The following is a 23,901-nucleotide window of genomic DNA, read 5'->3' as shown; positions in this document are numbered from 1 at the left end:
CAAAAATAACAGCATTGTAATAGCTAAAAAAGCTCATAAACACAAATCTAAGAAAAAACATATTCAGACTTCAGTTTCAAAACACTGCTGATCGAGGCAGACTCATTTAGCCCAGGGGGCACCAGTGCATTACTCCTGAGTTGCCAAATCAACTCCTTATATTCTAGGAGCAATTCGTGAGGTCCACCCCTTTGATCAAAAGTAACTTTTTCTATACAAGTGTATTTAAAAGAATGTGTGGGATTATTTTTCACATGTTTTGCAGGAGCATTTCTTTTACCATTCTTGTTTATGTCATATTGGTGCTGATAGATCCTACTTTTAAATATGTTCTTGGTCTTACCAATGTAAAATGGCAAACATTGTTCACACTCAGCAAGATACACAACATTATTGCTTCGGCAGATCAACCTCTGACAAAATTTAACAAACCCCCCATCTAGGTATACAAATTTCTTCACCTTCCTTTACATGGAGCTTTTCTCCCCGGGCCTCCACTGAAAATGGACATACATCCAGTTGGACTAGCTCGGTCAACAAATGTAAAATAAAATAAAATAAAATAAATAAATACATATCTACATTGATTGCAGTGCCCACATTTAGACATGTGGTCAGGCTGACTCTTTTTCTTTTGTCTTTCATTTATGTTTTTGAAGCATAGATATTTCTTGTACACACTACAGGGGTCCTTCCCCATTTTCTCCACATACTCACTGTCAGCCCTAAAGACAGATTCATAGGTTTATAGATTGGTACTAAGCTAACTGACCTTGTGAGCCATTTTAAGCCTAGCCAATTATCCCTCATGAGACTCAAACCCTGCACCTTGTGTTTGTAAGGCAAACACCTTAACCATTAGGCCACCCTGCCATCCCCAGTTATGCTGTATTATGTCCCTAATGCTGTCAAAATGTATGTTATATGGCAATATTAGGGCTCTTTGAAAATTTACTATGTCGCTCTTACTATTCATGGTAACTAAATCACCATTTGTCCCAAGGAGTGGCTTAAAAATGCCTTCCTGTCTTTTCCTAATGACCTCCCAAAAATATTATCCAAGAATATAGCTGGATACCCTCTACTGGTCAACATATCCTTCAAAATTGCACATTGTTTAGTAAAGGTAGAGTCATTACTTACCATATGGGCGAATCTCACCATCTGGTCTTTGACCAGGGACTTTTTTTGATAGATAGAGTGGTGGCTTTTAAAATGAAGTAATGAGTTAGAGTAGGTAGGTTTTCTGTATATGTTAGAGTCAAACCTACCTTCACATCGATTCTTTGAGATGGTCACATCCAAATAATGGACATCCTTGCCCAATGGGAAAATTAATACGTCTGTAACTCTGAGTTTAGTAACTGTTGGACACTTTACGGACGATATTTAGATGACATCGTCATTTTTTTGGAAAGGTGGCAGGGAAAAAGTTAAGGAATGTTTTGTACATTCGAACAGTAGTACATCATTTTTTAAGTTTTCCATGGAAATAGGTGAAGAGGTGTGTCAGTGTATTTTGTGCCTTTGTGATTTCCTGGTGGAAATTATCTAGTAACCAAATAAAAAGTGAAAACAGTAGATGGAAAATGGGATGAAGAGAAGTCAAATCATGATCCTTGATTGCTCTCCCCAGCCTTTAGTGCTTTATAACCTTTGATAAGCAATGCTTAAGTTGCAGCCACTTAGTAAAGAAGCTACTAATCACCCTAACTTTCCCCTTCATTCATGCACCTTTAGCTGTCTGCCACAAACAATATTCATTTACATAAGGTTAGGAACAAGGTCATGTTTGTGAAATGGATTCAAAACAAGCATACGACAATTCTTTCAGCAATATGCAAGCAACTGTGTAACTGCACTACTAAACTGTGTGCGTGCTTACTTAATGAATGTATCGTTTGTTTAAGACAAGGTTGTTACGAAGGGGGCTAGGATGCATTATATTAGGAAAATACAACTGCAAGAACAAATAGTCTTTACTTAAAATTATTGCTTTAGTGGAAGAATACTGGCAACTCTTTAGTGGGAAAATACAAGTAAAGATGCAACTGGGCCAACGTAACAGCTTAGTTTGACTAATAAAGTGTGACACTCCTGTCATTAACTCCATTTTCAGTGATGACTAGCCGATTTATCCCCAACTAGGCTTTAATCTATGCTACGCTGTTATAATCTACAAAATCAGCAGCTGTGACATTATTGCGAGGCCCTGCTACCGTGTTAGAATTGTTGCTCCTCTAATGGAAAAGTACCATATTCTTTAGGTTCTAGGTCTTAAACTGAATTTTATAAGTACCACTAAACACAGTAACTATTTTGTTTGTAATAGTTTGTAAACAACTTAGAATATTCAAACAAAGCCTCTCAGCAGGTTACATACCCATAGAGTGGCACACAGCAATGGTTATTCTGCTCCACAAAGGTGGAGCCACAACAGACCCCGGGAACTATTGCCCTATAAGCCTGACTAGCTTGTTCTGCAAGGCTATGGAGCACATCATCATGGAACTCATTAACAGAGACATTGGGAACCTCCAAACACTGGACCCTACCCAGTTTGTCTTTGTTAAGAGCAGATCATGCCTCCTAAATCTGTTGGACTTCTTTGAGACAGTTACCAAGGCTATAGACGAGGGAAAGGTGGTACACACAGCCTACCTAGACCTCGCTATACAAATTGAGCTGGATTTTAATCCTGAAATTCGAGGTACGTCAGAAGGTAGTGTTGATACATTTATTTCTAAAATTAGAGATGTGAACAACCCTCTACTAAATGCTGATCTCGAATGTGCTGAAGAAGCAGATAATACTATTGATTTTTTATCACTAAGAACTGACTTGCTTGATTTGGAGAGGTTGCTCTCCAAACTGGCCAGAACACAATATGAGAAATTTCATCTTGAAGCATGCATTGAGCAGAAGCTTGTGCCCCGTAGGCTCAGAATACTGAAAATGCCGGCTGAAACTGACTGTGATATTTTTCTTTTAACTGAATGGCAAAAGTTGAATATTGCCACTAGCTTTAATTATATTAAACTACTGATTGCAGCTGCAATAAGGCGTGAAATTAAATTATTGGAAGATATCAAGAATAAGTATTTGTATCTTAACAATACGTATAATGGTGACTCTTTCATTAAATATTTACAAGATACTTTAAGCAATGTAGACGCATATAAACTACTACAAATCAAATTGAAAAAGCTGCAGAGAGACCGTTCAGACTTTTCATTGGGCCACATATTCATGTGGCCACGAGAACCAATGGCTTCGGAGCAAATGACAGTCCCAGCTCCGAGACTGCCGGAAGTGAATTCATACGCTCAAGCGGCTCAAAGCGTTCGCCATTGTGAGACTAATACTGTCAGTCCTTTGGATCAGACTGACTTAAAATGTACTGTTTCTGAAGAAGGAAGTAATACATCGATCGCTCCTACCAGTCCGATTGTGGCTATGCAAGGGGCAAGGAGAAAAGTGATAGTAGCAGCGCAAGTTCATAGGAGTGATACCAGTACCAAACCAACAACACCTAATACGTCTGGTACTGTTTGTTTACAGTCTAACGAGTATGCATTAAATTTTCCTTTACCAATAAGGGACAACTCTGTGGGAAGAATGGATGGTCAGAGGAAACAGAACCAGGTACGTGGAAGGAGCAATACAAGGAACAAAAGAAAATACGAAGAAGAAACCAGCAATGTCTACACTATCAAGAAGGCTTTTCAGAAAGTAAGACTTTAGTTGTTAATCTTTCGAAGCGCTTACTCACTGATACTGAATTGAGTGTTTTAACTAGAGGCTTGTCGTTTATACCTGCCTCTGATATGAGCATAACTGGTGCCATATTTGATTTAAAGTTTTTTACTAGGAATTTGAATTTGAAGTTAATGTTTTCAAATACCCATGATAATCATGATTTTGCTTTTAGGAGACCAAGCACTTTCATACCTAAAATGAATCCTTTAGTCAGTGCTTTTGAACAATTATGTGTAAATGATTTTTATAATGCTTTTGATAACAATATTAATTATAATAAGAGATATAACCTTAGTAAAAATGAAATGGATACTTTAAATGAATTAGAGAATGATTGTAGCTTGGTAATTAGACCAGCTGATAAAGGTGGACAGATAGTTATCTTAGACAAAGTAGATTATGACTTAATAATGTATGAGATGCTTAATGATATTAGTTTTTATCAACCTGTTACTAAGGTAATTGCAGATCAAATGATCCAGCATATTATTACTGAAATTAAGAGAATGCAGTTTGAGTGCTTAATTACTGATGAATTGGTTCAATACTTTTTAGTTTGTAAACCTGTAATACCTATTATACAAGGCCTCCCAAAGTTACACAAGGATAGTACTAGACCACCCATGAGGCCTATAGTATCAGGGAGGGGATGGTCAACTGAAGCTATCTCTATTTATGTAGAGAAAAAACTGAGACCTGTTTTAGATTCCATGTGTCATGTATTGAAAGATACTGAGCATTTTTTACATGATTTGTATGAATTTACTAACCATGGGTCTGTTGAGGGTGAAGTTATTTTGGTCACCTTAGATGTTGTTTCCCTTTTCACTGTGATACCCAATGACATGGGTATAGATTTTATGAAAAAACTATTGTTGAAAGTAGGTACATATAATGCTGCTGAGATTACAGTTATACACAAACTGATAGCACTAGTACTTTATAATAATATATTTATTTTTAATGATCAGATTTACTGGCAAAGAAATGGGGTGGCCATGGGCAGCTCATGCTCCAATAGTTATGCTAATGCTGTCATGGCTACCTGGGAGATAGATAATATATTTAATAGTACATATGCACCTCATATACCTTTTTTCAGAAGATTTGTTGATGATTGTTTTTTCTTGTGGAAAGGTACATTGGATGGGTTAAAACTTTTTGTTGAATATTTGAACAATAGCACAGATTTTTTAAAATTCACATTCAATTATTCGTATACAGGGATCAGTTTTTTAGATGTATATATTGATATAGATATAACAGGTAATGTTAGCACTAGGATGTATAGGAAAGAATGTAGAGTGAATAATCTACTTGATCGACAAAGCATGCATCCAGATTTTGTTTTTGATAATGTAGCTCGTAATCAATTTTTTAGAGCATCAAGGCTTAGTGTCGATCCAGTTGAATATGACTATATGATGCTTAATACTAGCAATGAATTGAAAAATCGGGGTTATCATAGTAATTGTATTAATAAAAATGAGAAGATGATGAGGCAAATGAGATCTAACAAAGCTAAACCATATTTTTCTAGTACTATTCCCAGACATACTAGAAATAGTGAACCAATGCTTAATGTTTGTGTCACTTATGCTAGGGATGTCAAGCAATATACTGATATTATTAATAGGTATTGGCCAATATTGGTCACTGAACCTACAATCTCTTCTTTGATTAGTAGTAAACCACAATATACATTTAAAAATAAGAAGAATTTGTATAGGAGGTTATGTGGGGTGAAAAAGGAGAAACCCCCTATGATGTTTAAAGGTACACGACCTTGTGGTCATTGTCCACAATGCTCCTTTATAGATACAAGTTTATTATTTCATCACCCTGATACTAGAAAAACTATTGATATTAGGGTAGGTGCCACATGTGGCAGCTCTCATGTGGTCTATTTAGCGGAGTGCCGGTTATGTCATTGCTTCTACGTAGGCAAAACTGACAGAACCCTCAGAGAAAGAATGAGGGAACACCTGTACCATGTCAGGAAGAAGTCAAAGATAAATGCTCTAGCTGAACATATTAGTGCTATGGGAGATGATCATGTATTTAATTTTAGAGTTCTATATCTTATACATGAGAACAATAGGGGAGGTGATGTGAGAGTCAGAACTGAGGATACAGAAGCAAGATGGATTGTGAGGCTGAGATCCAGTTTTGGACATGGCCTAAATGAATGTATTCCTATTAAGCCTGTACTTCGTAACAGACCTTTAAATAGATGAAATTTATGCTTTATATGTTATATATGCTTGAATCTTTTTATATACATTTATATATTTATATATATATTTTTATATATTTATTCTTTATGTACTATTGTATTTGCATTCTATATATATGTAATTTTATTTTAAACATGTCCATATATATATATATATGTACTATCTTTTTAAATTGCTTTTACTATTTTAATTGATCATTGAGACTAATTATGATGAGTATATAAGGTGTGTATTTTCCATGGAAGAGTTACACCTGATGAAGCATTGTGAAAGCGCTTGTGTCTCCTGTTAATAAATTGGTACCTGGAACGCATATTTGTGGACTTTTTTGCTGTTTTATCTACTGCTATTTCGTTGAAGGCACTCTCAGCCTGGATTTTGAGCCTCTTGCCTCTAAGGGGCTCTATACCTGTTTTTGCATTATAATTGTTTTTTGGGCTCTGCTTCTACTAACAGTAACTATTTTGTTTGTAATATTTTGTAAACAACTTAGAATATTCAAACAACGCCTCTCAGCAGGTTACATACCCATAGAGTGGCACACAGCAATGGTTATTCCGCTCCACAAAGGTGGAGCCACAACAGACCCCGGGAACTATTGCCCTATAAGCCTGACTAGCTTGTTCTGCAAGGCTATGGAGCACATCATCATGGAACTCATTAACAGAGACATTGGGAACCTCCAAACACTGGACCCTACCCAGTTTGTCTTTGTTAAGAGCAGATCATGCCTCCTAAATCTGTTGGACTTCTTTGAGACAGTTACCAAGGCTATAGACGAGGGAAAGGTGGTACACACAGCCTACCTAGACCTCGCTAAAGCCTTCGACACCATTCCCATTCTGGTATTATAGACAAGCTCACCAGCCTGAACATGAACCCCTACATTACAAGATGGGTTGCCAACTGGCTCACGGACAGAACCCACATGGTGAGAGTTGTGGGAGCTAGGGCCAACTCTAAACTGGTTACAAGTGGCATTTCCCAGGGCTCAGTCCTAGGACCCCTCCTGTTCGGCATATACATCTCAGAGGTACAGGCAAGCACAGGAGGACTATGGCTGACCAAGTTCGCAGACAACTGCAAACTAGGGGCTATAACTGACTCTCCAGCTGACACAGACATCCTCCAAAAGGGTTTCACTGAGACGGATACCTGGTGTCAAAATCATGGCCTCAAGCTAAATGCCAAAAAGTGCATAGTCATCCTCTTTGGAAAAAACAAAGTACCCACAAACTACCACATAGGTGGTAGTACCCTAAATACGGAAGACGTAATAAGGGATCTGGGGACCCACGTAGATAGTAATCTCACCTTTGATAATCACATTGCCAAAGTGGTTAGAAAATCCTTCTACGTGACCCAGCAAAATCACAAAAGGGTTCGCATCCAGATCAAAAGAGCTCATTGTGCCCCTCTACTCATCACTCATCAGACCCATCATAGAGTACAACGCCTCATTTGGGATGTACCTTACAAGACACCTGCAACAGCTGGAAGACCACAGAAGTATCTCGCCAAGAGGATCATTGGCCTCAAATAGATGCCCTATGCAGCTTTACTGAAGAAACTCCAGTTGTACTCGGTTGCATACCGCCTACTCAGAGGTGATCTCTGCCTGACATACAAGGCCATGTCCAACCCAGAATTGATGGACATGCTTCACCTAAAGAAAACCTTATCCCCTCAAGCCACATGCTCTAGGGATCTAAACCTCACCACAACAATAAATAGGACGTGCTGGAGGGATAGATTCCTGTCCCAGAGACTTCCCATGCTTTGGAACAAGATCCCAATCTACATTAGGCAGAGCTCCTTGCTAACACATTTCAAAAGAAACCTTGACAAGTGGATGGGAAACAGAAAGTTTACCTCGGGGATCACTTCAGTGGCTCTGCTGGACATAGGCACAGGGAACTAATCTAAGGGGGAGTCAAAAGCCAACACGTTCTGGCTAGGCTTATAAATGCCTTCGGGCAGATAGCCTAGTACCATCCTATGAACCTATGAACCTATATCTTCGCATCCACTCAAGTTACACACATACTGTCAGCAGCATTTTATTCATCTAACTGAGAGCCTTCACCTGAGGCTAAGGAATTCTGTCTGTGTTACTTGGTTGTTGAGATATTTAGAAAAATGTGAAAATTATATCTATGTAAATTAATATTATAAAAATGACAGTTAATATGTCTTTACCTGCACTAGACAGAGGTCAAATATTAATGCAGTTGAGTTTGCTATTGTGTACGCTTTAAGATGAAATCTTTTAAAACCTTGTACATAGCATGGTTTTGGAATTATTAATGCAAATTCGAGCAAGTAATATTTGACGCCTAGAGGCATCAGTAGGAGTTAACTGCAGATGCACCTGGAGGCGTCACTCAGATGTAATGACATAAGTATTTTTGCTTGCCTTTTTTTTCATTTTTTACATTAAAGGGTTGTAAACATTCCAAAACATACGTAGGTCAGCCTTCTGCTTTTGCTTGCTGCTGTCCAACTCTGCATATCCTCTCTGTTAGCATTTCATGATTTCCTGCAATCAGAAACTTCTCATATAATAGCAACAGTGCAGATTGCTCCAGTTCACTATTGATCAGTCACTGGTGTATTTCAGTTATCCTGGTGTTACTCTTCAATATCATCCATCCTTTCTCAGTCCTTTTGTCTGTTAGTTCTTGTATTCTGTGAATCTTGTCCTATAGGTCAGATTTATTACTTTTCCATATCTTGTAGCTTCCAGTGTAGGCTTCCCACTTCTGCTTGATGTTTATTTCTGCACCACAGAGCTCACATCCTAGCCTAATGTGATTACCTTTTTAACAAAATTCACAGCTGCTCCACTTTGAACTACAAGCATCTGGTCCTTCTTTTCTTCCTGCTCACTCATCTCTGCTACTGGGTTTTTTTTGCTACCTGCAAACACTATTTTAACCACATGTCTTTAGGCACTGTACCAAACTTTGGGTTCAGGCAGCCATTTTAACTGTGCTATCTAATACTAATCTTTTGGTGTTTCATTTTGTCTTAAAATGGATACCCTTCCAATTTGGTGTTCCAGGAGAAAAATAGGAATAATTTGTCTAATTATTTCTATTTCCACCAAAGACACATGATTTACCTCTGGGATATATTAAAAACCTTTTGTTTTCTAGTGTAAAGTCCTCTGATCAACTAACATTACTTATAGGTCAGCCACCTAGAGACCAACTTTATTGTTTACCCTCACTTGGGTGGGGAATCTCAGAAGACAACCAAGTTTTTTGGAAATACACCTCTTTTTTAGGCAATAGTGATTTTTTTCAAATAACCTTTCCAATGGACCTTTTCACCAGAGATTCTCTCTTCTTCCTTCCTTTTTACTGAGGTTATTTGCCCTATTTTGAGGATTCTCTAGTCTGTAGCAGACATTTTGGGGACAAAGTAGAAAATAGCTTTGCTAACTCTGTGTTGTAGACAGAAACAGTGACCCAGATGACTGCGGACTTAGTTAACAACTCTAGCATTGGAAAGGCCAGAGTGTGAGAGTAGCAGTGACAGACCAGTACTGACTTTCCCTTCCGCAAACAAGAGAAGCTACTGGACTACACTGGTAGCTTCTTGTGGAGCCTGGGCAAATATACTAGCACTGGGTCAAGTAAAATTTCAAGGGCTACTAAGTAACACTTCACACTGTATCTGTGTGTGTGTGTGTGTGTGTGTGTGTGTGTGTGTGTGTGTGTGTGTGTGTGTGTGTGTGTGTGTGTGAGTGTGTGTGTCTGTGTGTGTGTGTGTGTGTGTGTGTGTGTGTGTGTGTGTGTGTGTGTGTGTGTGTGTGTGTGTGTGTGTGTGTGTGTCTGTGTGTGTGTGTGTGTGTGTGTGTGTGTGTGTGTGTGTGTGTGTGTGTGTGTGTGTGTGTGTGTGTGTGTGTGTGTGTGTGTGTGTGTGTGTGTGTGTGTGTGTGTGTGAGTTTGTGTGTGTGTGTGTGTGTGTGTGTGTGTGTGTGTGTGTGTGTGTGTGTGTGTGTGTGTGTGTGTGTGTGTGTGTGTGTGTGTGTGTGTGTGTGTGTGTGTGTGTGTGTGTGTGTGTGTGTGTGTGTGTGTGTGTGTGTGTGTGTGTCACATTAACCTTAGGAGTAATGTTGACCAGAGACATAAAGTAAACCACTAAAACTGGTAGCAGATCTGGTGGAGGAAGACATTTTGGGGAAACAATTCAAGATTCTTACAACAAGCCCTTCCATCAAAGATTTCCAAAGGTATTCAGATGCATTTGCTACCTCTAAGTGAAGGTCTTTATGGCAGTCACTATTCAAGCACTCCTGCTTCTGCCTGAATAGGCATAGATGGTCTATCTGAATTTGAAGACTGCACATTAGCCTGTGTCAGAATACAAGGCCTACAGAAGATTTCTGAGATTTGTAATGGATTGAAAAACTTTCAGGCTCTGACACCACGGCTAAACACCCCATGTAAATGTATTGACATTTTACTGAACAATCGGTGTTCTCTTCAAAATCCAATAGCAAAACAGCTGTTGACACTTCATTTAAATATACAATCAGGTCAAAAGATCATATTGAAAATTGGCACAATGGTTAATGTCTCAGCCCACTGATACAAGGTGCAGAGTTCAACACCTGCACAAAGCAACTATTTCTATTGCTTTAGCATCAGTTAAAACTCTAGCTAAATAAAACAACTAAACGCACATTTTTGAGCATCACAGTAACAAGTGGAATGCTGCACCCCCAAAGCCCACAGGCCAGAGATACACCACCCCACCCAGTATCGTATGTACCAGAATTCTTCAGTAGAGTAAAAGTAACCCCTATTAATAAAAAAAATCTATAAAATAGGAATTCTATTCATACCTGTCAACTGTACAGATTTTCACAGAATGTTTAGATTTTTGCCTCATATTTTTGGTCTGTTCCTCATAAAGATCATGTTATTTGACAAATCACTAGAATGGCATAGTGTTGCAGCAGTAGGGTTGTCGCCTCACAGCAAGAGGTTTTCCAGTTTGATTCCTGACTGGTGTGCCTTCTGTGCAAAGTCTGCATGTCCTCCCTGCATTCGTATGGGTTTCCTATGGGTGCTCAAAGATGTATATCTAGAATGTTTCTCCCTGGGCCTCTGCTATAAACTGGCTACATTCCAACTCAGACTTTCCCAATTAACAAATGTAAAATAAATGATCTAAGGATTAAAATCACTAAATAATGACATGCATTTGAGTTTCAGACTTCATATCCTTCAGAAAATGCATGCTAAAACAAATCCTTTTATTCTAGCAACTGCCCAGGTTTGTGAGAGCAATATTTAAAATGTGTCCCTATTAATTGTCCCCCCATTATGTCAGGCTTTGTCCAGATTTCTTGCTGTAAGAGGTTGAGAAATATGATTCTATATCAAATGTTTTATATATATATATATATATATATATATATATATATATATATATATATATATATATATGGGTTCCGTTCAGAAGCTCGAAATACTGAAATCTCGAATTTCAGTATTTCAAGCCCAAGAAGCTGAATCCACATAATAGCAAAGGTTTAGAAGCACGAAATTCAAAACCTTGAATACCGAAGGTTTGGAATTTCATGCTTCTAAAGATCCGCTATGGTTATGTATTCGGGTAAGTGTGTGTGTTAAGGGGTTTGGGTAGGGGCTGTGGTGTTTGTCAGTGTGTTTTGTTGCTGTGATGTGTGTGTGCGAAGAGAAAGTAGCTTGTGTGGTGGTGTTTTGTGTGTGTTTGTATGTAGTGCGACCTCGGAGTGAGAATATTTAAGTAGGCGGTGTGGGGGGGTGCAGGCGGGCTTGCTTTCATGTAGTAGAGTGATTGTGTGTGTTTGTGTGGAGGATGGTGTGTGTGTGTGTGTGTGTGTGTGTGTGTGTGTGTAGTAAAACTGCAAAATTCAAAACTTCTGGTATTCGAGGTTTTGAATTTCGTGGTTTTTAGTTTTCGTTATTTTGTGGATTCCACTTCTTGGGCTCGAGATACAGAAATTCAAGATTTCAGTATTTCGAGCTTCTGAAGTGAATCCATATATTAATATATAAAACATTTGATATAGAATCATATTTCTCAACCTCTTACAGCAAGAAATCTGGACAAAGCCTGACATAACGGGGGGACAATTAATAGGGACACATTTTAAATATTGCTCTCACAAACCTGGGCAGTTGCTAGAATAAAATGATTTGTTTTAGCATGCATTTTCTGAAGGATATGAAGTCTGAAACTCAAATGCATGTCATTATTTAGTGACTTTAATCCTTAGATATATATATAGCCAGCGGTGGTGGTGCTGCGGTAGCATTGTCACCTCGCAGTAAGACGTTGTCCTGTTCGATATTCAGCTAGAGCGTCTTCTGTGTGGAGACATGCATGAATGGGCATACCTTCATTGAAGGTTGTGAGTCAGAGCCAGCAACTTGGCACGTAAAAATCTGCTGCCAATCATTAGTGACCGGAGTTCCGCTGAGGTGACCCCTAACTGGGAAAAGCTGAAAGACACAACAACAAAAAAGATAGATAGATATACACAAAATAGACTAAATAGACCATATCAATTGCCTTAAAACTATTACAACTAAACTATAAAAATAGTATACAGCATATAAGTGCAAAATCATGGCACATATAAACTGTATTCAACCAAATCTCTTACTACTTACAGTAGATGGGTTGATTGATAGAATACATTTTTGTACATGATCTATTGTTAACAGGGCTGATCATGGGAGATCTTTTTGAATACTTCTGTATAGAACATCAAACAATACCAATAATCTATGCTCTTCCTAAGATCCACAAGGATTAGAACAAACCCCCAGTCCTTTTATTCTACTGAAGAATTTCCAGTTTTGGTGCGTATGATACTGGGTGGGGTACTGTATCTCTGCACCTGTGGACTTTGTGGGTGCGGCGCTCCACTTGTTACTGAGATGCTCAAAAATGTGTGTTTAGTTGATTTATTTAGCTAGAATTTTAACTGATGCTAAACCAATAGAAATTGTTGTTTTGTGTGGGTGTTGCACCCTGCCTCTTGAATCTGTGGGGCTGAAACATTAACCATTGTGCCAACTTCCAATATATTATTTTGACCTGATTGTAGTAAATTACATATACAGGTATATATTTAAATGAAGTGTCAGCACCTGTTTTGCAATTGGATTTTGAAGAGAACACCGTTTGTTTATTTGTTGTTAGCTAGTTTCTCCCTCCGACACATTTTGTTACTGCATATTCATGACAACAGTGAGTTTTACTGGTGTATGAATGGACTCATATATTTTTATTGGTTGTTACCCTGATTCTAGAACTGTCACAATATGTAAAATATGCTGTTTCTGGATGGTATCTGATTGGATGTTCAGTCAATATTTAGTAACATGGATTGGTGAATTATATTTTTAAATTTCTATATAAGATGACTTCCTAGGTTCTGAAATGGTCTGAAGAAGTGGTATTTTGTTGCTGTGAAAGCGCTAACCTTTTTATTTTTTATATCGATAAATTTATGTGTGGTGTTTAGCATTGGTAGTCAGAGTCTGGAATTTTTTCTGTCTCTGTGGGTATATTTGACCTTTGCCTAATCTGCAACCCTTTGGCCTTCATATATCATGGATTACCAGTTTTCACTTCTGTTCTTGGCAATGTGCCAGTCTCTCAACAACAATTCCAGAGAATGTTAATAGACTTAATAAAAGAGGAAGAAACAACTTTCAGCAGCGGTGGATATTTCCTCTTTCCTTCTCAGTCGTGCCATCTCAGTGTAGGTGTGTACAATATCACAGTCAAAGGAGGCAGCAGAACACAGCAGTAAAATTCAAGAATTTAATCCCAGAACAAACAGTTGAACAAACAACAAGCACTTTCACAGCAGCAGCTGCTTCATCAGACAAATAAAAATCCAAACTGTCGTACTTTTAAACAGGAAAGCAGCCAATTAGCATGCAAAAACAATTAGGAATTAACAAGACCCCTTAAAGCCACACCAGAAAATGCAGCTCAAAGCTCATTGTATAAATACAAAAAATATTTAATTGATAAAAACATATAAAGCATTTCATTCAACAGCCAAAAAATGCAGAAGGGTGAATCCCTTCGTGTTGGCCTGGACATTAGAGAAGTAGATACCAAGCAGGAGAGGACCCAGGACTGAACCGTGTGGGACTCCACTCATGACTGGTTGGCAGTCTGACTTGGAGTCAACTACTTTTATACTGTGGGTTCTACCTGTGAGCCAGTTTGCAACCCACCTAGTGATATAGGGGTTGATGCCTAGCTTAGTAAGTTTTTCTATGATTCCTGAGTGGAGAATGGTGTCAAAGGCCTTGGCCAGATCAAGGTAGGCTGTATGAACCACCTTGCCTTCATCCACAGCTCTGATGACTGACTCAAAGAATTTGACCAAGTTGAGCAGGCATGATCTACCCTTCACAAAACCAAACTGTGTGGGATCCGGAGGTTCCCTACATCCATGTTTATTAAGTCCATGATGATGCGTTCAATAGCTTTTCATATCAGACTCGTCAGGCTAATGGGGCAATAGTTCCCAGGGTCTGTAATCTGTCGAGAGGGATGACTGTAGCAGTGTGCCATTTGGTAGGTACAAAGCTTGAGGTGAGGCTGTGATTGAACAGGGCACACAGGTGAGGTGCCAGTTCACTCTGTAGTTCATGTAGAACACAGCCAGGGATATTGTCAGGTCCCATAGAAGGTGTATTCTTGGCCTTGGACAGTGCTGTTTTAACCTGTGCAGCAGTAATACTGGGTGCCTGGCAATCTACTGGTATTGTGATTGGTCCATTGGTGGGGGATAGAGGGGTAAAGTTGGCACTGAATCTGTCAGCCAGTACATTGGCAATATCTTTTGGCTCGGTATAGGAGGTACCATTGTGCAGTAGCTCAGAGCAAATCTGGGTATTGCCATGATGGTTCTTCACATAACTATAGAAGGTCTTTTGGTTGTCTTTATTATCTGCTGCAATTCTGTTTTCATAGCTAGCTTTAGAGGATTTGATGAGGGATCTCAACTTTTTGTTGCGGCTGATAAGGAAGTTTTTCCAGTCTTGGGACTTCACCTTATTCTGTATCAGTTTCCTCCTTCTGTTGTAGAATTTGTTTGTGGCAGGGGACCACCAGACTGGCTTCCTTTTTTGGAGGAGAGCATCTTGGTTCTATTGGGTATGGCGAGATCCATGCATTTGTGTACATGTTTGTACAGTGCATTGGTGTATGGTTTGGCAGTCATGCAACTATTCTCCATTTGCATGGGTGCCATGAAGTTAGCCATCTCTGTTTTTAGGAGCCCAAAGTTAGCTTTGGAGAAGTTTTTCATATTGGCTACCTTTGCAGGGGGTGGGGTGGGAGGGATGTGGATTTCCAAGGAGATTAGTTTGTGGTCTGATCTGACCAGGGAGAAGTTGACTATTGGTGTAGAGCAGCGGTCACCCATATTAGTAATGACCAAGTCAAGGATGTTGCTACCTCTAGTGGGGGTAAGAACGAGCTGGTCCAGGGCATTGGAATTAATGAATTCCAGGAAACGTTGTATAAGTGTCTTGGTACATGAGTAGTTTTCCCAGTTAATGGAGGGGTAGTTGAAAACACCCAGTATGAGAGTAGTAGGTTGAACCCTAATATTCTCCAGGGTGCTTAGGAACGTGGTGTGTTAGTCTTGGGACATGGTTGGGGACCTATAGTAGGCTACTACCTGAATCGCTCTTACCCACCTGAAGTATCTCTGATGTGTTATGTTTGGCTACCAGTCTGGTGGTGTGCACATCCTTTATGAATACGAAAACACCACCGCCTTTGGAGCTTTGGTCCAAGTTCTGGGGCTGAAAGGTGTGGAATGAGTTATAGCATGGTAGTGCAAGGGTGCTTTGTGCTGCCTTGAACCAGGTCTCTGTTACAGCACAAATGTTGATGTTCTCCATTTTAGGAGTGCTTCAATGAGAGCATTTTGAGATTTAAACTTCTAGCGTTGAGATTGCATTTGGTTGTACGTGTTACAGTGGTAATTTGGTCTTTGGAAAACGGCCTAAAAAAGGCACTGTAGGGGTGGCAAAAGCCTTGGCCAGTATGCAAAAGCCCAGGGGTGACAGATGCAGGCCATCTCTGGCAAAGCATTGAGGTCTGTCAATCATGTCATCCCAGGCAGACAGATACTGGATCCCCTAAGAATTACACTAGAAACTTAGCCAATTGTTGAAATCAATAATTTTCTGCTTGCACTGTGGTATCATTCTGGGTGATGGTAGGATGCTGCTCAGGGCTAGGGTCATATCTGCCTGGGCTACATAATCTGAGAGCTCCTTTATGTCTCTTTTCATGTAGTCCAGGGAGGTACATCTCAGGTCATTCACACCCACATGTACAATGACATAGTCATATTTGTACCTGTTGCTGAGGGACTTGAGTGCATGCATTATGTGGTGGATCCTGGCACCTGACAAGCAGCTGACTGTTACTTTCTCCTTATTAAACCTAGTGAGTGGGACATCAGTGTGCCTCACTATTGAGTCACCTATGACTAGTGTGCTGGGCATGCTGTTTTGCCTTAGGGGCTTTGGTTGAGCGGCACACTGTTTAGGAGAGTTATGTGTCTCGTGATTAGTGCTGTGTTGTGGTGGTCGAGTGCATTTGAGCCTTGAAGGTCTCTGCTGTTTGGGTAGATTTTTATTGAGAGCCTCCGCAAAGGTGGGTGTGTGGTTTGTATTTTTATGTAAAGGCAGTGCTGGTGTGTGTTCTGGATTGCTATGTGTTCCATGTGGTGTGGTGCAAGTGTTGACCTTCTCTTCTTGACCAGCTATTCCGGTCTTGGCTAGAGAGTGCGTGGCTTCCAGTTTGGATATATAAGTGCATCTCTTACAAGTCTGAGTATTGGGAGGTAAGAGGAGAGGGTTGTTGGTGTACATGAGGCAGTTGCTACATTGCCTCAGGATCCCCAAGTTCACCAGGTTAATAGGAGAAAGCACAGGGAACTGACCTTTAGACATGCCTGGAGGGGTGGGCATTAATAATAAGTACTGGAGCTGTTTCCTTGTAGAATGTTTTGTGCTGGTACCACTTTTGTGTGCTACAGTAACTGCTACAAGAAGTCTGGTAAAGTGCTAGACTAATAAGCTAGTAAAAGTGCAGGCCAGGAGAGATCTAGTAGATCTAAGGGAAAAATTGAAGAGCAGACTTTGACACCACTCAGAAACTTGCAAACAGTCCTGGGTACAGCACGTCTGTATCTGGACAAGACTAGTTACAGGAAAGGTGGTAAACAAGTGCAAACGCGGGCTTTTAAACCAGAAGTTGAAAGAGATGGAAAAACTGCCCAAATGGCCAATAAACTACAATTTCTGGGCCAGAAACCACTAATCTTGTGGTAGATAGGCTACCTAGTGCTTACAACTCCCACTGATAAGCTAGAAGGCTTCCCTCCAACACAGAAAGGCTTGGGGGGGCTCAGAAGTCCTGGATACAGCAAATCTGTATCTGGACTAGACTAGTTACAGGAAAGGCAGGAAAAGCACAAACACGGGCTTTTAAACCAGAAAGTTGAAAGAGATGGAAAAACTGCCCAAATGGCCAATAAACTACAATTTCTGGGCCAGAAACCACTCCTCTTGTGGTAGATAGGCTACCTAGTGCTTACCACTCCCACTGACAAGCTAGAAGGCTTCCCTCCAACACAGAAAGGCTTGGGGGTGGGGGCTCAGAAGCTTACAAACAGTCCTGGATACAGCAAATCTGTATCTGGACTAGACTAGTTACAGGAAAGGTGTGAAACAAGTGCGAATGCGGGCTTTTAAACCAGAAAAGTTGAAAAAGATGGAAAAACTGCCCAAACGGCTAATAACTACAATTTCTGGGCCAGAAACCACTCCTCTTGTGATAGATAGCCTGTAACAGGGTGTTGTTTCCTTTCAGCTATACCATGGTAGGGTCTTCTATTATTGCTATTCCAGGTTCTAATAACAGATTGATCAGACATCATATGAAGCTTCTCCTGGAGTTCTGCTCAGTCCATGTCATCTAGTTCACTTTGCAGATTATATTGCATGTTGGTATGAAGGAGAGTTTCCTAGTGATAGAAGCAGCCAGGGCATGCAAAACTGTCTTGTTCCAGGCATTACATAAACATGACAACATGGTAGACTTACCGGTCATCACTGCATTGGTGGACAAGTGGCTAGTTTGAAAATGTAGATTGAGGAGTTTCACCACAATGTGCTGTGTTATGCGAGTTGGTGAAGCCCTTTCCAGGGATTTTTTCCTTTTACACTGCAGTGTGCCACGGAGCTGGTACATACAATGTGGAAGTGGGCGGTTGGCTGACACTTTCTTCATTTTTTTTCGGAGTTTTCTGGGTCACCGATTTCAGTATTCATATTTTAGAAACTGGTCAGCTTTATAGGATCGTCATGCAGCCATCTGTTAGCCTTGCCTATGGTCCTTCAGTTATTGTTGTTTCATTTTCCAACGGGAAAAGAATACAATGACATATCAGTGTTTCTCTTCAAAATGTATGGGCCATAAGGAGAAGCTCAGTATAGAAACATTTCAGCTACTTTCTTCCATGTGATTTCATGCAGCGTCCTGCAGAACTGAACATGTTTGCATTCATGCCAAATGCTTATCTTCCAAATGTGTGGGCACCACAATATTTGAGAGAAGATTTGGCTTGCCTTTCCTTCCTTCCTTCCCGGACAAGAAAAGGTTTCCTTGACTTTGGTACTCACTGGCCAAGTTCTCTATTTTACTGCACAGTACAGCTCAAATCCTCAGCCTTTGTATTACAGTGAAAACTCTGTTCCTGCAAGAGACTTGGGTGTTGCAGCCATGCTTACAATTTTTTCATCTGGTGGATAGCTTAAATTCATACAAGAGGTTAAGAAACTTACGAGGAAATATTTCTTGTCAAAATGGAAGTGATGTGGTATAAGAAGGATAACAATTTCTCTTCAGGTGTCAGTTCCCCATTGTGGTTGAATACCTGTTTCACTTGCTTTTCTTGAATCTTTTTTATTCTTCCAGTAAAGCCAGCAGCCTCTTATGACTTTATATACAACTAAAATGTTATTTAGAGAGGTTCTTCACCTTAATCCTCCTACAAAGGTGATCCTATAATTGTGAGACTTAGATGTTATATGTGAGAAAATGACTTGAATCTCCATTTACAGTCTGCTTTTTTCCTGTCCCTGGCTTCCATCAAATAAGTATCAGAGGGTCAGGCACTTATGACTTCATATCTCTACATGGTTTTTCCACAAGGACTAGTTTGTCCTTCTTACCACTCCATCCTTTGGGCTTTTTTGTTGCTGCACTCTTTACCCTTGCCTCAGTCACCAGGCCCTGAACAGCAAATCAACCTATTCATTCACCATCACCAGAGTGCGGGTTAACCCAGGAGAGTCCATAATTTAGACAGCCATTTGGGACAGTCTGAGCATTTATTGTCCACTAATATCCACAGTTACCCAGAAAAGAGAAAGATAGTGAAAGAAGTGGCCAAAGTGATGCCCCATCACTTCCACAATGGGTATTTCTCCCTGCCTCCCACTACAGCATGAGTGATGTATTCCCTTGCATACAAGCAGTAAACAGCACTGCCTCATGTTACTTTGACTGTGTGTGAACCCCCTGATATCCCGTTCCACCAAGGCTCCAGCAGTGCCAGGGCCACCAATCAGAACCCCATCACCAAGGTACCCTCGGCAGTCTGTCACTCTTCACTAGCCATTGATTTAATAAGAGTTCCTGCCCATTTTCCTTTATTCTCAGGCTTAGAATGCTGGTGAGCAGATTGTCTGCATTATGAACCCCAAAAGATATGTTTTTGCTTATATTTATAGAAACAAATAATTTGGGGTATCTAATCAGCTTTGCCTACTTTGCTCAGCATAAATGTGATGATTTCATGGGCAAGTGAATAGTTTCCATCTGTATTGCAGCTTGTGGTACTTTAGTTAAGATGCTGTAGTCAAATGTCTTCAAGAACACATCAGAGCTCCAGACATGATCTGTATGTTTCTTTGTTGAGGGTTGCCAGCTGTCAGTATCTACGAAGCATCAGCTTGGTCTGCGGTGAACACTTCCCTTAAACATTACAAGCTGGTTTCTATGCCCAAATGTGTACGGGAATTTCTACCTGCATTCTTCCAAGAGATATTATCTGGGGTCTCCACACTGTCTTTGGATGTACAGTACATTGAGCTTTCCATGTGATACAAGCTATGCTAAAACATAAACAGAAATTATATGATGCAGCTGCCTTGAATGCTCACTGTAATGAAAGACATATACTCCGGGTTGATCTATTTATGTTTTCAGTATATTAGCTCCATCTCTCCATCCCATGATTTGTTGGATGTCATCCAGTCCTTGTGTACTGCTGCGGTAAGGAATATATCTGTAAGATTTCTAAGAAAAAGAAAAAAGACTTGCAGCTATACTAAATGTGATGTACACTTGTAGAACAGTGCTGACAAAACAATGACTATTCTTATACCACTGGGTAGTCTTGCAATCTGTAGGCAATGATTGTCATAACATACATTGTCATGTCCTTCTATTGTCACCATGTTTGCATAATGAACAATTCCTGAGGCGGGTGGTTCTTTTTGTTATCTTGACTGCAATGGGGGACAGAACTGAATCTAAGATGTGCATATTGCTGTTCAATGAATGTGGGATGATGCTCCATATCACTGTTTAATGAATGTGGGATGATGCTCCGTATTACTGTTTAATGAATGTGGGATGATGGTCCATATCTCATTTCCATAATGTGTAGAAAACAAATTTTCTTTTTTAGTACATTGGCTATGAAAACTGCGGATTTTAGCTTCTGTATATCTGTCTAATGCCTTTATAGTGCAGTGAGTGGAAGCACAGCCAGTGTATCAGGAAGCAAGACATGGCAGTAAAAACCTTGTCAAGGACCAACATTCTTGTGTACACCCAAATGATAAAGATTGTAATGAAGACATTAACATGCTAATAGGTCTAATATTAGTATCTTGTACAACTGTACTTTCATACAAGGGTTATAAGTGTCACTAAATTTGTCTTTGCCCTGACGTAGCATAATAAGAGGTAATTATATTTTGGCTCACTCCTCTTTGTCATTTCAGGCACTGCGGTTGTGACACATGACAAGGCCGTACTCTTCACAGATAGCAGGTACTGGGTACAAGCAGAGAGAGAGCTGGATTGCAACTGGGACCTGGAGAGACAGCGTAAGTAGTTTGCCATCTTGCAGTTTACTAAAGCCTGTTGACACATAAAACAGTTAGTCCAAAGAAAAAGTGCAGATGGCTGAGAGTCTTCACAGTCTTGGTGATTACCTCAACTGGAGTCCGCAGAACAAAAAACCTCCTGAAATTACATTCCTCTGAAGCACTGTTTCTTATCAACTGTACTTTACTGATATTGCTCTTAAAATACAAAAGTTATATTTTATAGAGCTACATATTGTAATTCACGTGATGTAACAAAGTATTTGATGCAATATGAGGCACAAATTTTACGTGGCAATTCAGACATTCAGCTCTCCTCATCATCATCAGCAGAGATCTTGATAAATGGACTAAATGCAAAGAGACTACGTCATACCTTCACAGATAGATAGATAGACAGACAGACATAGATAGATAGATAGATAGATAGATAGATAGATAGATAGATAGACAGACATAGATAGATATATAGATAGATAGACAGATAGATAGACAGACAGATAGACAGACATACATACAGATATACAGATAGATAGACAGATAGATAGACAGGCAGATAGATAGATAGATAGATAGATAGATAGATAGATAGATAGATAGACAGACATAGATAGACAGGCAGATAGATAGACAGATAGATAGGCAGATAGATAGCCAGATAGACAGATAGATAGACAGACAGATAGACAGATAGATAGCTAGATAGATAGATAGACATAGATAGACAGGCAGATAGATAGACAGATAGATAGATAGATAGATAGATAGATAGATAGATAGATAGATAGATAGACAGATAGATAGACAGACAGATAGACAGACAGACATACAGATATACAGATAGATAGACAGATAGATAGCTAGATAGATAGACAGACAGACATAGATAGATAGATAGATAGACAGATAGATAGACAGACAGATAGACAGACAGACATACAGATATACAGATAGATAGACAGATAGATAGACAGGCAGATAGATAGATAGATAGATAGATAGATAGATAGATAGATAGATAGATAGATAGATAGATAGATAGATAGATAGATAGATAGATGGATAGATTGCAGGCAAAAAGAAAACAGCACAGGTTCTGACAGACGAACAACTTGTAAACAGAGGCCAGCAATCCACTTGACAGACAGGGGACAGTTAAATGAACAGTGGCATAGGCCTTGAGAGGCAAATGGCATGAGCGCACACAGCAACACATACAATGCCAAGCTGACAGCATGCATATGGACAACAGCACTGGCCCTGACAGGAGGAAAGCAAACAAAAAAACGGCAATACAGACCATGATAGTTAGGAGCCATGTAGTGGGACAGAGCACACAAGTTCTGGCAGCCACACACAGCATTTAAAGGGACAAACACACACTCCCTGATATAAGAACACATATAAATAGAGATGCTTAATGAATATGCATTCCCTTTTAACAAAGACAGCCCCTATGCATCAGCATCTACTTATAATGCAGCTTTTTTGGGTATAATACAGAATGTGCAGATATATTGTACAAAGTATAAAAAAATGCATATAGTATAAAATAGATTCAGATGGCAATTAACAACTATTTGTTCTAAGCAGTCTGCCTGTTTTCCTATAAGTCAAATAAGCTTCAGACCTGTAACAGCAGATTGCTTTTTTCATCTTCCCCCAAACGAAGTCTTATGACTTTACCATACATTCTTGCATTTTGTCACAGATTTTGACCCTGTGACAGCATATAGAAGGCTTCCTCATATATCCTACTCAAATAATGTGGCCCTCATTTTAGGTTCTTAAATGTTCCTGTTAAACTCCCACTGTAGATCATTTCCACAGGATTATACACATTAACGTTCTAGAGCTACTTTTCAGATCGCTTTTGCAGCAAATCATATACTGCTTTTATTGTCCTTCTCTTACTGTCTTAACCGGTGGCAGATTTAGGAATCTGCAAAAGCAGGGGGGACAGCATGCTAAGTTGACTACCATGGTGGAGGTGGGGGATAAGAAAGTAGAACACTGGATCTGGGGGCAGTATAAAGATCACCTTAAGATGCTCTGATATCTTGTCTGTACAGACAGCAGTATAGATTCAGTATACATTCAGTCGCACATGACTGTGCTATGGCTGTGGTAGTAGAAATGGGTAATTCCTGTCCAGCACACCACAAATTTACAGACAGTCCCAATTGTTTTAGGCCAGACATGGAAGACGTAGTTTGCCCATGCCAAACCACAGTCCTTTAAAGTAGTATAGCTGACATAAACAATGTGATAACCTAGCATAGTCCCAGTGAAGGCGATATAACTACAGCGAGTACCATAGTAAATTTAAGTTAGTTTTTGTAAGCAAATAATTATTTATGAAGAAACAGTGAAGTTTAATGAGTCAGCTATATATAATATAGGTCTTCTTTGTTTCATCTAATTTACACTTACCTGAATGTCAAAAACGTGACACGATGCCACCAAAAACTTAATAAACTAAAGCAATGAATCTCGAATATTTGTTACAGAGAAACTAACCACCACTTGGCCACTAGGACACACACACACACACACACACACACACACACACACACACACACACACACACACACACACACACACACAAATGGAAGCAAATTAAATCCATGCAAGTGGGGGGCTTCTCCCCCCACCCCTTACTTAAT

The 23,901-nt window shown here is 39.7% G+C and overlaps 1 protein-coding gene across 1 annotated transcript in view; it reads left to right on the top strand.

The window, feature by feature from the left end:
* Positions 1–23,901, top strand: part of XPNPEP2 (X-prolyl aminopeptidase 2) — a 983,740-nt gene that overhangs the window by 301,997 nt on the left and 657,842 nt on the right. The window contains exon 5 of the mRNA XM_044057066.1: positions 21,131–21,235. Coding sequence (XP_043913001.1) covers positions 21,131–21,235 — 105 coding nt within the window. The remainder of the gene's footprint in view (positions 1–21,130; positions 21,236–23,901) is intronic.

Source organism: Protopterus annectens, chromosome 15.part0 (genome assembly GCF_019279795.1).
Source record: "Protopterus annectens isolate FY-2018-M chromosome 15.part0, PAN1.0, whole genome shotgun sequence".
Lineage (NCBI taxonomy): Eukaryota > Metazoa > Chordata > Ceratodontiformes > Protopteridae > Protopterus > Protopterus annectens.
Note: the sequence above shows the minus strand (reverse complement) of the source record. Positions and strands in the feature narration are given on the sequence as shown.